The 18,700-nt window shown below is 42.5% G+C and overlaps 1 protein-coding gene across 1 annotated transcript; it reads right to left on the reverse strand.

The window, feature by feature from the left end:
- Nucleotides 1–140: 140 nt before the first annotated feature.
- cavin2a (caveolae associated protein 2a) lies at nt 141–18,355 on the reverse strand. Its single transcript, XM_026145050.2, has 2 exons — nt 17,574–18,355; nt 141–1,447 (listed from the first exon to the last, which is right to left on the reverse strand). Exons 1-2 carry the CDS (start codon nt 18,168–18,170, stop codon nt 602–604), a joined length of 1,443 nt encoding a protein of 480 aa, XP_026000835.1. The 5' UTR covers nt 18,171–18,355; the 3' UTR covers nt 141–601.
- Nucleotides 18,356–18,700: the final 345 nt, after the last annotated feature.

Below are 18,700 nucleotides of genomic sequence, written 5' to 3' on the forward strand. Positions count from 1 at the left end.
TCACTAAAAAATGCTGAAAAGTCCCATTCCAACTATTGCACAACCTGGCAACACACTGCCTCACCAGGCTTCGGGCAGAACCACGGTTGGCAAAGATTTACTATTTTTCACAAAAACACAAAGAACAAAAGAAGCTATCTGTCAGTGAGGAAGAGCGGGCCAGGAGCAGACAAACACAGCAGGAGGGAGGTATTTGGTCCCGTGCCCAGGAGATGTGCACCTATTGAAGTGGTAGGCACCAGCTGAAGAGAGTAAATTCTGCAACGTTGCCTTATTTGGACAACTTAACTACAGAGTTCATGGAGCAGTTGCACTAGAAGCTTCAATCTGAACTCTTCACAACAAGTACTGTCCAGGGTTGCTGACCACATCAGGGTTTTTAGACTTTTCTGGTGATAATTAAAGGTAGTGTTGTGGGAAAGGTTTGGGGGTGGACTACCTCGAGAGGTCGAGAGGACATTTCTAGTGTAAATAGGTGCTAAAGACGAGAACATGAGACAGTTTGCGGTGGAGGGATAATTTGTGCCTGCTGTGTGCTCAGCAATCGGAGAAAGAAAAGAATAAACGGGCAACTAGAGCTTGTGATCAAAATTCAATCAGATTAAGAAACTTGCTCCAGAGCAACTGCCGCTGCGGTAATCTGGGTATCTGCTGCCGTCTCAACAGGAGTTTTCTGTTCCTCTTTTTTTTCTTCTTCTTCTTCATCCTCTTCATCATCCACACCAAGATCATCTTGCTCTGGAAGTGCCAGACCAGCAACATGATCACCATTAATCTCACTTGATGCTTTTCCATTGAACTCTGCCTTCAAGCTTTCTGGGCTGGAAGGGCTTAGCATCTCCTCCACAACCCCCTCATGGGTATGCACTTCTGCCCGGTTGAGCTTGGCATCCATGCTTCCCAAAGGAGGAATCTCTACGTGGGCTCCTCCTATAGACTTGGGCACATCTTGTGAAGGAGACTCCCCGTCTCTGACCTTCTTGACATTGAAGGTCATGGGAGACACCTTAAAAGAGGAGCTCTTGGCAGTTGGGCTCTTGGGGTGGTTAGGGGTGAAGCTCTTCTTGATCTTCTCACGTTTCTCTGGTGGCACAATCTTGGTGGTGATCTGGCTCATCTTTTTTTCGATGCTCTGGCGTGAGAAGGCCTTCTTGAGGCTGTCGACCTTTTTCAGGCTGGACCGTTTGAACCTGTCAGACCTTCTCTCATAAAATACGGAAGTGGCCCCTAAACCTTCACAATCCAGACTATCTTGTTCCTCGTGTGTTGGAAGCTCATCGTCGGAGGACAGGTTAACGTTCTGGAGGACCTCATCTTGGGTATGGATGCCATCAGTGGAGCCTGTAACAGATGGAGCAGGCCGGGTGGATTCTGCATCATACTGGCTTGGTTGTGGGGTCTTGAGGGAGTCCTTGACTGACACAGTGGTAGGGATCTCATTGTCTTCCTGGTGGAGAAACAGAAGGATAGAAAGAAGTTTATCAAGAGGGCAATCATTTTGATGAGTAAAAGAAAACTATGAACAAGGGCAAGTCTGACAAGCAATGCGCTAATGCTGTCTGGATTGGCTATGGCTGGTTTATACTTAAATCTACTGATGATTGCTACCACAGTCTACATCCTGACAATTTAAGTACAGAAGGTGTGCTTCAAACTGCACTTTCAAGCACACATTACTGTGTACTTTTTGGTTAAGCACAGTTGTTTCTGATTCATCGGAAACTGACGTCTGTGTTTAATATTCTCAGCCTGCTGAGGACTGAAGAAACGAGTCTCTGCATGCCTCCCAGATTTTCTCCTCAAGGTGCCTGAGGAATTCCACCTGTTTCTTTGCAGCAGTCAAACACTTCATACTGTCTTTTATACCGCCGACCTCCCCATCCATAAACATACCGATAACCACTAACCCGGTAAAATAAGAAGCAATCGTTTCCATATGCAGACATTCATTTTGTTCAACTCTCTTTTTCTATGAGCTCCCCCGCCTCCGTTTGACTTCGTCCCCACCCATCTGTGCACAAACATGCTATCACACACATACACAGCCAATGTTCTCCTCCACTGGGGATTTATGAGCCTCAGTGCCCCCCAACCCCTGCCCCTATCCTTTCACACCCAGGAGTGAGTGCAGAGTGAAGGTGAAGCTTCAGTGGTTGACATACCCCACTACACATTTGAAATGCTCATAAACAAACCCTCCCTGGAAGAGCCTAAATATCGCCACTGTATTCTCATCTTTGAGCTAATTTAATGTAGCACAGTGTGAAGTTTGAAATGCATTTTAATGCTTTACAGTCCATAACACATGATGTATGAGCTGACTGACTAAATTAACTTCTATAATTTCTTGAAGCAGACCCATTATGGTTTTGAGTGCTTTTCTTTATTTTGTGACACACGCACACACACGCACGCACGCACGCACGCACGCGCGCACACACGCACACACACACACACACACACACACACACCCTCTGAGCCAAACCCTCAGGTTTCAGAGTGTTCTGAACATATTTTAAGACACCCTTTTCTGCTCCTCAATCTGTATGATGTCAGAGTGGATGTTCCTTATATGGTAATTTCAGCCACATGAAGCCCCTCCCACGTTCTGCTCAAAGGACGCAATTACGTGTACATTAAGTTGATCGATTTCTTTGAATATGTGAACTTTGTGGGAAATCTGTCACTGTAATGTGAGGTCACAGATCAATAGTGGAGGAGCACATTTTTGAGATCTTTAACATCTACATATATCAGTTATAATAACCAGTAAAGGTGCCATTAACCTTTATAGCTGACTAAAAGTAAAGCTGAACTAAGCCAAAAATAAAACTCTGGCTAGAAAAAAAAAAAAAAACTTACAATATTAAATACAATAAAGATCTCTTTCTAGTCTTTGTCGGTTTTGGTCATTTCTTTTCCAAAAGAAAGAAAAAACAAAAAAAAAAGGGCCCGAGGAGACCTTGACAAATCTTTTTTTATTGCAACTAGGGTGACTCAATAAAAAGACAAGACTGTCAGTCAAGTATTTGTGTTGCAGTTCCTCTTCTGAGCTTCTTGAACATTGCCCACTGCCAAATACCACTCATATTATCATAAAAAATGAAACCACTAGCTTTTTCTTTGCATCTTGCACGTAAGAAAGAGTCTTCATTCAAATATGACTACACTTTAAAGAATGCTCTTGGGTATTATGAGAACGCTTAAAGCATCAGGATGGTTTGTTGTTGAATGCCACCATGCATCTTTCTTGGAGTGGACTGGGCCAACCACACTGGAACAAGGCCAACAACAAGGTCTTTGAAATGCCTAAAACGTGCCCCATTCTGTACAATTCTGTAGCCCTTTTGTTGATGCATAAAAAAGATGCAAAATGATAATAATTATAAAATGAGTCATGATATAAATAAATTTTGCCTTAGTTAAAAAGCCCAATCAGTTGCAACAATATAAATTACTGTGATTGCAGTGTTTGTATGCAAAAGATTTAACTCTTTATTTGCAAGAAAACATCCTCACATTTTCAATGTCATTTCTGAATTCGTCTGATCTTCTGCACAAACTCAACCAAACTGGGTGACATGAAATCTGAAATACTCCAAAACACACCATTTGCCGCATGCTCGTAATTTCCCAATGTTTAAAATGTATATGGCCCATTTCTAAACGTATTCATGCTCTGCTGTCATTTATTGCATCCTTTGTGGGAAGGAAAGTGAATTTCATGAAGCCTTAGTGAATTCTTTCAGCTGTTTATCTGTCATGCCATAGCAGATAAGCATCAATCTCTGTCATCGGTAGATGACAACTTCTTTAGGAATAGGCAGATAGCGGCCGGTCAACGATATAGCAGTGTTCACCTGAACTGTACATTCCGAAAAAATGAAGACAGGCTATGTTCTGCTGCCGTAGCTTTTCCGAGCACCTAAACTACAACTTATGTAAAGCTTTTGTGAAATGGTAAGTAATGCCCTCCTGTTTTTAACCACCTTGCAGATGCCTGATATCTCCAGCTTCATCTGAAACATGCAGCTGTGATTCGCAGTTGAGGTGTGCCAAGCCAATAAATCTGTCAGCATGTTATATAAAGCACAACACCCAGAAAACCCAGGGACACATTTTTTAAGGTGAAGGAAAAGAACAATGCATGTTTTACAGCTTCAGAATATAAAATGCAATATAGACAGAGTAAAGTTGATAAAGCAGATTCATTTCAGAAGTGCAAGCCAGTTACAACAGCTTCCAGAAATCATATGGCAATTTCTAAAGAAATTACACCTCATGAAATTTCTTTCTGGGATGTTTATAAGAAATACAAAATCTCAAAGAAATCATGATCTGAGAATGTAGAAAGTCTTTATTCACCACCAACCAGTGTTAGGTGTAACCCTTCACAAAACACTGTTATTCTACATAATAGTTATAGTTACTTTTTAAATGCTAGTAATTATTTGCAAGTAAGGTGTCACTCTGAGGAAAATAACAAGCTTGACGCTGGTTATGTGGTGCAGAAAATGCTACAAATATCAACTTACTATGCAATGGGGTAAAGTCAGTAGACTCAGAGTTAAATATACAGTAGAGTAGATAACCTGCTGGCTGTGTAACCAACCTGTGCAAGAAAAATGCACTTGGGTGTTTACTTTTCATCACGCAACTAACCAGTTACTTATTGATATGTAATGCTGTAATTTTAAAAATTACATTTTAATAGAAGAATTCTTTCAATGCAACCCAAAACGTTTCTTTAAAAAACAATATCAGCCCAAAAGTGCCCTCAAAAACAAATGAGGGTTGCCATCTGTCCTACAAATTGGGAACTGTGATGCACTCTGGATTTTGGGCTTGAAATCCCCCCAAAAAAAGACAAAGAGTGGCACCTTGGGGAACAGCTCTGGTTACCCGCTGCCTCTCAGTTGGTTTAACTGTAATCTCTCCCTTTCAGTTTTGTTCTCTGTGGCACTTCATTGTTGTTCGTGAATGGGCAGAATCTGAATGCCCTATTTTGGTGCTGGTCTGACACTGCAGGACCGCCACAGAAACATGTTCATGCACACACAAATCAGAATAGCCAGGAGCTCTGAGGGTGACAGCTTAAAAAAAAAAAAAAAAAAAATCAAACACATTAGAGATTACAGAGAAATGCCAGAAATCTCACTTCTAGGAAGATGATGGTGCTCCAGGCTTTGTGCTTATCTCCTCTGTTCGTGTGTGTACACTTCAGATTGAGTTGGGCAGTTTTAATCAGCATGATGTATGAGATTTCTTAAGGGTTAAGCACCCATCTAAAATCTGACCAGCTGTGATTAGCAAAAAAATCAGAGCCAATATGGCCTCTCCTGACCCCCAGTGGAGCATTTCCTGGTAATAAACACTAATCTTCCCTGATTGTTCTGTGCAGTTAAGGTTTCTAAAGATTCAATCTTGACACCTCTGCACCAGTCTGGGCACGTCACAGACTTTGTGATTTGGCTCAAACATGTTTGGGGTAATCAGTGTGGGTGCTGAAGTGTGTGTGGGAGGCAAATTAAACACAGAGACTGAGTTCTGAGCCCACCTGTGACTAAATCTACAAGAGTTTGTTCAGTAACACTGTTATTAACTGAGACATGCATTGCTCAAAATGTATGGAGATGGCTTTAAATCCAAGAAATGTACATTGCGCTATATTTATGGGACTCTCTATAGAGAACCACAGGGTAACCAGTGCGATTGCTTAATCTAAAACAACTAAAGTTGTTATGAAGGGGTAAACTACCTATGGAGGACAATCCAGTGTTTGTGCCAGGCTATAAACATGCTTGTAGTGCTTCTAATGTAATAATTTTAACCTGGGATTTGTGGGACAATTTGTCAGCACATAAGGGTGAAGTAGCTTTTAAAGAAAGGATCTTTTTATTACTTCGTGAATCAGAAACTACCGTCTACATTTTAGGCCCTACATGTTATTTAGAAAACTTTGTGAATATAGATGGGAATAAAAGCAGAAAGTTGGGTGGATTTACACTCACTAGCCACTTCTTTACTTGCACCACTAGCACTGGGTTGGACCTCCTTTTAAAACCGCCTCAAATCTTTTTGGCACAGATTCAACAAGGTGCTGAAACATTCCTCAGAGATTCCTCAAGTCAGCAACAGCCTGTGGCATTTAGATGATCAGTTTGTACTAAGAGGCCTGACCTTACCATCTGAATGTCGCAGCAGAAATCAAGACTAATCAGACCAGGCAATGTTTTTACAATCTTCTGTTGTCCAGTTTTGGTGAGCTCGTGCAAACTGTAGCCTCTAGTCTGCATCTAGTGTGGTTTTCTGTCGTTGTAGCCCATCTGCTTCAAGATTTGACGTGTTGCGCGTTTAGAGATCCTCGTCCGCATACCTTGGTTGTAGTGAATGGTTGTTTTGAGTTACTGCTGCCTTCCTATCAGCTCAAAGCAGCTTGGACACTCTCTTCTTAAGTCTGACATCAACAAAGCATTTTGCTCAGAGAAGCTCAGTGAAATCTTTGTCTTTTTGGACCAGTCTCCAGAAATTCTGCAGATGGGTGTATGAGAAAATCCCAGCAAATCAGCAGTTTCTGAAATACTCAGACCAACCAATAACCATGGCGCATTTAACGTGATTAAAATCATCTCTCTTTCCCCATTCTGTTCAGTCTGAATTTCATCAGGTCATCTTGACCATGTCTACAGGAGCCAAGTTGCTGCCATGTGACTCGCTTATTAGACACCAGCATTCAAATGCAGATTAATGGATGTATGTAATGAAGTACCTCATAAGAGCTACCAGAGATGAAATTTGAGATATAACTTTGGTTTGTTTGGCTGCCCAAGTATATTAAAATAGTGTGATATTAGCTTGCCCTCAGATTAGCTCCCAACAGTGTTAGCAAGCAAGCAACAAACAAAATTTCCCTAAATACCATTTGACCCATGAGTGTCCTGTGTGTGTGTGGACCTTGCATTCTGGTACAGGGCTCTTGGGAACCCTCTTAATTAATGCACCATCTAAGCAATCGCTCATTAGCCCCCGAGAATGCAATACAGCATGTGTGTTTGAGTGTTTGTGTGCAGCCATGTAGGACGCCAACCATTATAATTAAAATATATTTGGAAGCAACCACAAAACAAAGTTAATTTAGTGTGACAGGCAGTTTACTGTACATTACAGGGCACACACTTCAAAGATATCTTGTACTAATAATTATATAATGTAGTTCAAGAGCCCATGTAACTGTTGCATGTAGGCCTGTCAAGATAATTATTTCATTGACTGAATATATGCACATGAACACATTTTTTTCTCCGTATTGTTGACCACACATTTGTTTATGTCAAATTACGAGCAGCCTTTTAGCCTACACGATGCCACAATGCACTACAGGATTTTCACCACCCTTCTACGACTTGGGGCCGCGCCTACGCGGGATGAACGGGAAAAGAACATGCCGAGACACGTTTTTCTCTCATACCTTCCCATACTGCTTATGTTTTTTCCCCTCCTTCCTTTCAGTCTTGTTTTCAGACAGCTCCTCCACAGACATGAACACCACACACCATAGTAATTCACGGAATATTGCCTATAAAACAACAACTGTGACCTTGGGCACATTTTGGATGATCCATTAGGTGATCACTTTGTACAAGTGTAGAAAGAATAGATATTCTTGTGAACTGTGGACAGATTACTAGATACTTTGCTATGACATGAGCTCATTGGTATTTTGGCTAGATGAGCTAAAGACAGAATTATCCATTATGTCATCGATTGTTTTATTGACTCTGTATTTACAGATTTACACTATTATTAGTGCAGCCTAGACTTAAAACTAGTAGTAGATTAAGAATAAAATTCTGCACGTCAGTCAACAAAACTGAAGCACAGACTCCCTGATTACATTAAAATATGTCAAAGGGCACCAATAGCACAAACAGGGTTAAATGCCAAGGGTAAGTAAGTAAGGTAAGCATGTTGACTCACTATTGAAGTCAACCTCAAGTCCTAGAGAAGCTGAAGAGACATCAAAGTAGGTGCAGTGAAGATAACACATTACCAGTACCTAAAGCTCATGTTTCTTCCCCTCCCTCTGTCAGCTGCCTATTTCTACTCAGAAAGTTGAAAAGATTGGGTTCAGAGCTCTCCACATCTCTGCTGTTTTGCATTAGAGCCAAATGAAAGAAGAAACATCATTTTGATTTTGTCTTTGTTACCTCTATCAAGGCAGCTAGGTTTTAACTGCCCAGTCAAAAAGCAGGACTCAATACATTTTGTTATCAAGGAGTGGATTAGAAGGAGTTTTTCTTAATTCAACTCTTAATTCACCACCAGAGACAACTGAACAGGCATCCACAGAGGCCCTCTATATGCAATGTTTGATAATTCACTGCTCTTTGAAAGGTTGTATTAATTCATTAACATGTCACCCATGCTACCAAACAATACGGTTTTTCCTGGGACATGTTTTTTAACAAAAGTAGCAATGGTGACAGGACAAGTTGGAGGGTAGAGTTACAATCTAATTGCAAGCATGCAACATGTTGCTAAGCTTCAAGAGTCACTTGCTGTACTCAGATAAAGAGATCAGGGTGGGGAAAGGCAGAGTTGCAACTGAGTGAAAGAAGTGAACTGGGCTCGCATTACTGGATGAGTGACTTCATGTTTACACCGCATGCACCATGACATCCTATACTGTTTCTTTTGTATCTCTTCTCTCCTCTTAGTTTACATATGCGTGCACGTGAATACAAACATCCGTTCACATATTCAGAAAGCACAGGATGGACCTCAGAGGACAAATCCAGTCTTTGGCTTTCTCGACATTCACATGAACCTCAACTGGAGTTTCTGTTTAGACCTTATTGGCAAACTTCACCATTAATAGCTCACGGAAAGAAAATAATCAGGACACCAAAGCACACAGCAATTAAATGTGTGTTTTTCTGGCTCTTCAGCTGAACGGGGTTCCACCAGGTGAGGCTGGAGCAGGTGTGCTGGTATAGTTAGTCAGGTGGCCTCCTGGGAACAGCAGCAATGAGAGGGCACAGCATCACCACCACTCACACAGAAATCTCTGTTACTCTTGTAATTTTAGAATGAGGAAATCTGGAAGTTTATTTTAAAAAGAATAAACAGACGAGAGAGCGGAATGACTCTGTGCTGCTCGCACAGAATGGACAGCTCCAGATACAGAGATTTTTTACCCCCTTTTTCGACAGTCAAAACAAAAGGTCAAATACAAAGTTGTGAAAGATTTCCATCTTCCCACTGTTTCAAAATTTGCCAATCCTCACTATCTGTACAATACCACTGTCCATTACACCACAGCCATGCTCGTCGATTCCCAGAACAATAGCAGTGTCAAGTCCACCTGGAACTCACATGATTGCGCACATTTGCAGTCACTTTCACCCCTACCCAGCTTTTTCCAAAACCTCACATCCCGTCTACCCTCCAACCCAGTGTGAATGAAGAGCCATCTGTGGACACAGGAAGGAAATGAAGAAAAGGAAATTGAATTCTACTATTCTGACTGTAATTTTACCAAGAGACCTGATAAAATACCACTGTGCTCTACACATTCACTTCTGAATGTAGAAACAAGGACTGTATTGTAGCCCGTCATTCCAAATATGTATCAATTATGACAAACATGATCATAAAAACAGAAGAAAAAAAAAATCTCATCAACGACTTTGCTCCAATTTTGAATCCTGCCCCTTGGCATAATACCCACAGAGCTTTGCAAACAACTCGGAGCATTCTTTTGCATTTGCACCCCTCCCATATCTGCCTCACCAAAAGAAAACAGCATGTTTACTGGGCCTGCGAGCTTGTGTAATTGCACAATACAATAACCAATTGAGCCACGATGTCATGCTTACGTGCTGGCAGAATGGAAGCTGTGGCAGTCTAGAGAAGCTGCCATTATTGCTGTTGACATAAATGATGATGTTGAGGAAACCTGTTGACACAACCTATTATTTACAGGACAACCGTGAGTGCACTTTGGCTGCTGATGCGCTTCATATTCTGTCACATAAGCTCTCCAGTCCTAATTAATTCACCTATGGCCTCGTATCCATTATACAAACCCATTATTGACTTGATCTCTGGAGCCTTGTCGCTTATTGTACTTCCTCTGCATCAACCAGATCCCAAAGTTTAGCACAATCTACCCAACAGAGAATGATGCAGAGTGCTAAATAATATCTTCACTAGTTTGCACTCTTGTGTTAACCCCCCTTTGCTTTTTTGTTCGAATCTCTCAAGATCCTTCTTCACACAAAGCTCATTGTGTGTGTGCGTGTGTATCAAAACCATTGTTTGATAAGGGCTGTGGGAGCATTTTTGATAAGGCTCTCTATTTGTCACAATGTTTACTCCATACAAAGGTTAAAGGGCACATGAGTCCGCAGTACAGACAGGAATGCTAACATGTCAAATTTTCACATTCCGTTTAAGAGCAGAGGAATGAGAACAAAATAGTTATTGTTGTCTCTCTTCCGGGCATGAATGTAGAGGCCTAAAAGAAGGGATTAGACAGATCACAAAAGTCAGAAACGGCAAACGACTCTTTACCCCTCAAAGGCCTACTAGGAATAACGCTACAAGCGCTTTCCTGAACTCAATTATTGGATTTGCAATGGAAGCAAAGCTACTCTTGGAAAAAATAAATAAATCTACAGTAATGTCATCACACACACGTTTTTGCTGACATATAGTGACATGTCAAAACCTGTCAAAAAGGTGACATTACCCTTAGTCTGTACTTAGTTCAATGTGTGGGCAGGGTGGGGCTTTACACACATTGTGAAACAGAGAGCAGAGGACACAAGTGGCAGCTTTGGCAGCCAGCCATATAAATTAAATAAGTGCACATTATTAACAAACCAAAATGTTCCGTTTCTTTTGTATTTAGTTTCTTCCCCCTCCCTTTTAATTCGATTAAGTAGAAGAGCTTCAGTCTTTCCATGTTTTACACTGATCAGCAGTTGCTGAGAAGCTTTTGCTGCACTAGCAGTGAGATTATAAGGCAGTTTCAACTCCAGTAACTTCCTCCTCACTTCAGTGGTCTCTCCTTTGCTCTACATGGACATGATAGAAGGTGATGGGCATCTTGTAACAGAGCATATCATGAAACTGACATATACACACTGAAACCAAGAGCACAAAAACTAGTGAAACTGTACACCGCACAGAAATTCAAGAAGTGCACACAATCCACTTTTTTGCCTTCAGTTTCCTGGAGGGATGTCCAACTGGGAAGATGGGGCACCCTTCTAAATCCACGGTGATGGAAACACTGAGCTTCATTACCTTATTAATAATCTGAGATATCATGGAAAATGCTCCCGGCGCTTCCCAAATAAAGACGTGCATTGCATCATGCAATACACTGAGAGACTACTACCTTTGTTGTATGTCTGCAAGCATGACTTTACTGCAAAAATATCATAAATTAAACAGTCAGACCAGATTATCAGTCATACAGTATCAGTCAGTTGCAGATACCCATCCAGGCTCTAATGTTACCACCTCTTTTCTGCGTTATTAAAGCTGTTACAGATGCTATTTTACTCAAACATTCTGCGGTTGCAAACTTGCCTTTGCCTCAGAGGCTGAAACTGTTGAGCCGACTCGTCAAACCTGAATGTTACATCAGGAATAAAAGTAAGCACTTAAGGTAATAGATCCCCATTCTGATGCATGGGGTTTGCTCATTTACAAACTTCTGTATAATCTCCACACTCGTTCTTATACTATCATTAACTGACAATTGCAGGCCACGTATTCACTTTGCCTTTTTTTCTGACTTCCTATCATTTTTCACTCTATATTTATCCCTTACTCGCAGTTCTGCCATTTTTATTTTTTGCTGTCAGGAAAAAGCCAGAGGATTATCTGAGGAATGAACCCCAAAGGAAAAGAAAGAATGATAACAAAGCGAGAACCCATGCTGTAAACATAGTTCATTATTCAACTAGAAAGCACGCCTTAAAGGCTGCACACCCATTTGAGACTATTATCACTGAGACCAGTTTTACTCTTTAGAGTCTTGCTTCAAACAGCACTTTCTAAAAATATTCCTAACAGAAAAAAAAAATCTCACTGTAGAGGACACAAGTCATACTCGTGATCACATGATTCCTATCTAGAAATGTCAGCATTGTACATGTGGTCTAATTCAATTTACAGCCAAATGTAGCCAAAAATCTACATTTTGTGCAAAATGCATTATCACATGTTGATTCGTAAGAGGCAAAAAAACGCACACATGTAATTTGAGTCATGAGCTTTATTAATCCATTTCCTATCTGTTGAACTGGAACATGATAACAGATCTTATCTGTCAGTCACATTTAAAATCAGTTCTGTTTAAAGTAACTTTTCCACAACTGCAAAGCCACCACACCCACCTGTTGCTTAAAGAAATGGGAAAATAAGACTTTGATTTTAAATTAAACTTGTGCTCAGCTTGAGTTGCAGTGTTACTCGCTTACTGTTGAGTATGAGCATGTATTATACAATAGAACAGAATAGCTCTTTATTGCCCTTTATCATCATTGTACATGTATAACATTACTAATAAAGTCACTAATGGAGCAATTTGGAGAAGATGTATTGTATAGTTACTTGTGTATTATGTAACATTAGATTACAGCCATCATCTCCGTAAATAGCTTCAGATATTCTGCTGGTGAGCCAAGCAAAGAAGCACAATCCTCAGTATTAGTGAGCTTCTGACGAGCCTTTTTATTAAAGTGATTCTATGAAAGCACAAGAAACGTGTGTATGTAATTACAATAATTAACCATAATTATTCAGCAAAACTCATGATAGTTATACTAATCAGCCATACAGAGTCATTGTGTTGGGTTTAATATTAAAAAAAGTACAGTTAAAGGATAAACCGGAAAACTGGTTGAGAACTAAGCCAAACAATGGACGCAATACATCCAACAGCTATTTAAGCCCCATTCCTCAACCAAGTACGATTCAGAATAAAACATTAATGCAGGTTTGCAAATGGTTAACTTTAGGCCTCAGTCACAAAGGCCTACAGATGTGCTGATGATCATCTGGCAACCACCTGTTCCTAGGGAATGCGAGTGGTTGCTAGTAGTTACTAGCATGAAACTGGTTGCAAAGAGGTGTATGGTGCTGCATTGGTGGGTTGCAAGCAGAGTGATGTGGTGGTCAGTAGTTTGCATGGAAGAAGCTTATTTATCTGCAAACACTCAAACTACTTGGTAAGAGGCACTAAAACTGAAATGTGAAAAAGTAACAACATTTGTCTTCAAAGTAAAAGTTGCACGTTGGTTGTAGCACAAGGTCCAGCACATTCTTTGTGACCAATCGGCAAACGATCAGAGAATACACTTGTGCCCGGGGTGTGACGGGGGTCTACAGGGCTACCTGACTGAGGCCTTAATAAAACTAAAAGGACAAAAAATGTCATCACTTGGATCTTCCGAGATGTGGACTCATCTTGTGACTGAACGTTTGCGGTTCCATCTTCAATCTGACAAAAAGTTCTGAACTTACACTATTAGTTGCTAAGAAAGCCAAATATTACTTCAACCTCCTTTCCCTGCACTGTAGATGATTTTGTCTTTACCCATGGCTGCATAAAGTAACGTAACTAGTTACTCACTTTAACTACACCTTTGCTGTATTCAACATCTGCGGCATGTATGCACAGCAGGTCTGAATGCACTGAAACAGCTAGCACGGCTTTCAGCCATAACGTGGTGAGATCGACCACGTCAAAGAGGGAGACATACAACAAACCTCGACTGTAGCCTGCAGACAGCTTCCTGCTCCAACCTGTAAAAATACTGTGAACATACACAATACGTACTCCAGTTGCACTCAAATATCTAATTACTCTTGTTAGAAAACAGATTTTATAAGGAAAGCTAATAAGAGAGCCACCCTGAGTTCAGCTTGAAGGTTTTTTCTTGTCTGTTGTGTCACAGTTCACTTGAATATACAATTTGGGACTTGAATAAGAGTTTAAAGTTGTGCACTACAACTACTACCGTTTTGATTTTTTTCCAACCCTGCTCATTCAGCTTCTTTGAACTACCAGTACAGTTACAGTGCAGGGCTTGGAACGTTACCCGTTTTTCCTCCCTTTTAGAGAATAACAAAGCAAAAGAAAACAACCTTTTCTTCCTGTTTGGAAAGCTGAGATTAAGTCACAACCTTGTGTCGCTGTATAAAGGCTCCAAATCAACCGGTAGCAAAGCAAACAAAATGAAAATGACAAACTCTAAACCAATCAATCAAATGGTAAAAGGTGGTAAAGAGGTTTCTAGCCGATGCGAAAAGAGTGAATATAACTACATGAACGTTTTGTCCAGTTGACAGCAGCAAAACACAGTAAGTGTGTTTATTCTGGCCTGAGAGCCTGTTTGTCTTTCCTCGCAGAGCGATATGAAGGTTCTTTGATAGGTCATGTAAGTGTGACGGTGTGAGAGACGGGGCTTCTGTTGCTCCCACTGGCTCTCTGCGATTAGCGATCCTGCAAACCCAGACAATCGCCGAACATCCCCTTTCCCATCCCTTCGAGGAAAGAAGCACAGCTGTACTCTCGCTGCTAAATATACAGCAAAGCTCTGCACACATGCAAAGTGACAGAACAAATAAAACCCTCACGCCGCTCAAATTCAATTTGCCACAGAGGTTGACGTGGTTGTTGCAAGGCTATTCCACAGTGAAATAAACACAGATGGGAGCGTTATGATCTACTTAGAATAAATGACTTTTCTGTCGCAGCAAATTAAATTCCAAATACAGCGCGTTTCATGTAGCGTGCCACAGAGATGCAAATTCAGATAAGCTATAAGATCTCCAAGACCCCTCAGGTAATGAGCCTTTGAAGCGCGCCTATGTGACGAATAATAGGAAAAGAAATTTTTGCGATCCAACGTTTTACCTCTCCAAAGAGAAATTACCAAAACAGTCTTGACACTGTACACAGCGGAATCTCTGATGACTTGGAACTGTCTGTTTTGCGTGTGTGCATGTGTGTGCGCACACAGCAACAAAAGGCCTGGAGATGGGAGGGCGGTGCGGAGACAGGAAAAGCACTGATGCACAAAACAAACAAAGCCCAAGCAGCAGTAATTAAGACCTCGTTAGTCCTCGTTATGCGCAGGAATGCAGCAGAAATCGCTGCCATTTCTGACCGACCGCGGCCAAAGCTAGTATGGGACCCCTGCTCCGTGCAACTGAGGGCATTTAACCAACAGCCCTCTGTGTTTCCGCCTCATCTAGCACGTACAGGGTTTTGGATCAATTCTGCAGAGCAGGGAGGTGAATAGAAGAAAGTTTGGCTCTAGTGTGGGCGGCAAAATATCAAAGAGCAGCGTGAGACGTGTGGCATGTGCTTTAGCGAAGTTTCAGGGAACCAGGACAGGTGGTTTGACCAGAGAGAGAGAAGGGGAAAAAAAAGGTGGATTTAGTTTAAAAAACAGAAACCGGGAGTGAAACAGAGCAGATAAAAAGATACCAGACAAAAAACAGAGTACAGCACTAGATGGAGAAAATATGGACCTACTGGTACCAAATAAGAGAGATTAGGAGAGGTGTAAAGCGATGGAAGAGTCAAAACAGGTGAAGGAAGAAGGGCTGCATTTAACTTCTTTTACTACCCACTCCCCTGGGGGCACTCTGAGTGTCATTTACAAGCTCTGGAGCTGTATACACCTGACCCAACATATCAGCATGACATCCACTGGGCAAGTTGCAAGAATGCACATGTTTTGCACACACGCCCTTAAGGTCATTCCTAGTCTTTCTACACCCATCTGCAAACACTCCACCTCTTAGCCTGACGTGAAATTGGGGGGAAAATGAAGGAACATTTTAAGCAGAACCCAAAATAACAACAGAAACTCTACTCGTGCTCATTTATATGCTGCTTAGGTGAGAGAAACTCGAGCACATGCAATTTGACGGTGCATCGAAAGCCAGCAGCACTGTCCACTCTCATTATCTCCAAAGCAACAAGTCACTCCCTTCTAGCACATACATACTAAACGATCTTGGCACCTGCTGCGTTTGAACAACAGAGCCTCAGTACCTGGGAAACCAGATAACAACAGCGGTTAAAAGCTTGCCGAGGCTCTGGCTGTGTCAACAGTGCCCCCTCCCACCACCCCCCCCTTTTCACTACCTGGGCACAAACTAGTACACACATGCTCACAGGTACCCACGCACACGTGAAAAACCATGCACGAAGACTCCCACAGCCACGCAGCAATCATCAGTCGGCGCAACAATGTATGGAAAACAATTTTCAGTTCTTTTAATGTTCCTTGACAAGTGAGGGACGGTTTAGGTGAAGAACCATTAGTCATAGTTTTCACTCGAAACCATCTCCTGGAATTACAGAAAGTGGAGAACTTTTTTTCCTTGCCTGAGTACAGGTGTGATATGGCAGTAAAAGTGGGAAATCCATCCAAAGAAACCACTTGTCTCTCTGAATTATGACTGTGGGGTGTAAACAGATCCACTTAAAGTTAGATTCTGAGCCCTCCTCTATTATCCTGTGCAGCTCCATTCCCAGACACACCCTTCTCCTCACAAACAGGACTCAAATGTACTCGAAAGGGCCTCAACTCATAAATAATCTGATTATATTTTGCGTTGGTTTTTCGCTCAGACTTCTTTTAATGTGCACACGTGTTTGTTTAAAAGCCTGCTCCGCAAGTTTTGCAGAGCTGAAAATGAAAATGTCGCAAATCACTTACGACTCGTCACGTGTCAGTGCCAACCAGGCACATGGCGAGTGTGCACACAACCAAACACACCCAAAACTGCAGTCAAATGTAAATGCAAATAAAGCCAACACACACAAGTTCACTCATCTACCTTAAAGCAGTAGTCCAACCATTGAACACTGAGTTTTAAACAATTTAAAAGGTTACTCGAGTTACACTGAAGATGTTCTCATTTTTTCCCTCCGTTTTCCTTCTAGGAGCAGGTCTCACCACTCTGCCGCCATCTTGAAATGCATCCAGACACTTGTTTGGGCAGTTATTTTGGAATATTACCAGGTCATAAAAATGGCACGCATAGGAACCACAAATTTGTCAAATCTGATAAATAGTGCTTAGAAATCTGCCGACTTTACCCCAAAATAAAGGTTATAAAAATGATTTTTTCCCCTCCTTTTGACATTTTCCTTCCAAACCATCTTTGTTGTTGCTGAATTCATGATGCGTTTAGTGCTACGTCTCCCTGCCTGATCATGTCTCTGTTTGTAACGCCATATTTTGCTCTGCTTCAGATACTGTTTTAAACCCAGGTGAAGGGACCGTGCTGACGTCACTATAACGCCACCAGCGTTACATTTTCAGAGTGTGCAGTATTCCAGCTCATGCAACTAAATTAACTGTCTGGCTGCGTTTACAGACTTGGACTTAGAGTTTGTGAATAAAACGAGCTTCATATAAAAACTCGGGGGACTGCACCTTTAAAATTAGCACAAAGGGGCGTTTATTTTGGCTGGAATGCTGTCTGTGCGTCTTGGACACAACGTTAGTGTTTCTTTGTGCTTCCCTTACCTGGAAGATGAGCACTTTGAAGTGGTTCCTCTTCAGCAGGTGGCTGTGGTTGTTCTCCAGCTTCTTCACCTGCACCGCCTGCTTGTCCAGGCGCACCCTCACTTCCTTCAAGTGCCCGCTGGTTTTGCGAGAGCGCTCCAGCAGCTTGTCCACGTTTAAGGCGGTGGTGAGGTGGTTCTTGGTCAAGCGGGTCACGTCGCCCTGCACGCTCTGCACCGCGTTCTCCAGGTCGGCCTGCCGCTGCTCCATCCGCTGCTGGTTGTCCTGCACCGCCTCCATCATGTTTACCAGCTTGTCCAGCAGCGCCACCACCGTTATTGCGCTCACCTGTCCGCGGTCCACCGGGCTCCCAGGGGCGACCGCGCCCGGGCTGGTTGGCATTTTAAAGCCGAACCTGGAGAGGGTACCGGTCGGGGTCGGGGTCGGAGAGGACGAGGTGGGCGGGGAGGACGCCGGGCAGAAGCTCGGGATGAGGAGCTCCGGGTTCTCGGACTGCTGGCTGCTCTCGGGCTGGGGGCTGCCCTCGGGCTGCGGGATGGTGTGGGTGCTGCCAGAGGCGCTGCTGCTGGGCTCGGCGTGGGGCGCTTCTTCTTCCATGGCTCACGGGTGGTCGTGTGTCCCGCAGTGACTGCGTGTCTTAGAGGCACACGGGAAAGTTTTGCAGACTCTCGGATGCTGCTGCTGCTGCTGCTGCCACTTGTTGCAACTGGAGAGAGGTGTAAACTAATTCCTGCACTTTTCTCGGCCTCCACGCCCCTTTGCCTCTTTCTCTCTGCACCCCACACACGCACAAACACGCCGTGAACTTTCAAAACACCTCCCCTGCAGGGAAGGAGGGAGGGGCCAGGCTGCTATGGTAACCGTGAGGGCCTAGCCCAGTTGACAATATAGAGGTAGAGTTGCAGTGTGTATGTGTGTGTGTGGTGTTTTCGTGTGACTGCCACCCATTCTACATTGAACAAGCCTGGCTGCATTTGAAAAATATCTGTGAAGGCTACTATTGTTTACAACAGTCAGGTGGTGTGTGTGTGTGTGTGTGTGTGTGTGTGTTTGTGTGTGTGTGTGTGTGTGTGTGTGTGTGTGTGTGTGTGTGTGTGTGTGTGTGTGTGTGTGTGTGTGATAAATCA

This window comes from Astatotilapia calliptera, chromosome 16 (assembly GCF_964374335.1).
Source record: "Astatotilapia calliptera chromosome 16, fAstCal68.1, whole genome shotgun sequence".
In the NCBI taxonomy this organism is placed as follows: domain Eukaryota; kingdom Metazoa; phylum Chordata; class Actinopteri; order Cichliformes; family Cichlidae; genus Astatotilapia; species Astatotilapia calliptera.

Bases quoted from the DNA above. Each gene is read 5' to 3' on its own strand.
- cavin2a (XM_026145050.2), bottom strand. From the start codon at position 18,170: ATGGAAGAAGAAGCGCCCCACGCCGAGCCCAGCAGCAGCGCCTCTGGC. The intron at 1,448-17,573 runs GTAAGGGAAGCA...TTTCTCCACCAG, and splicing joins TCAAAGTGCTCATCTTCCAG to GAAGACAATGAGATCCCTAC.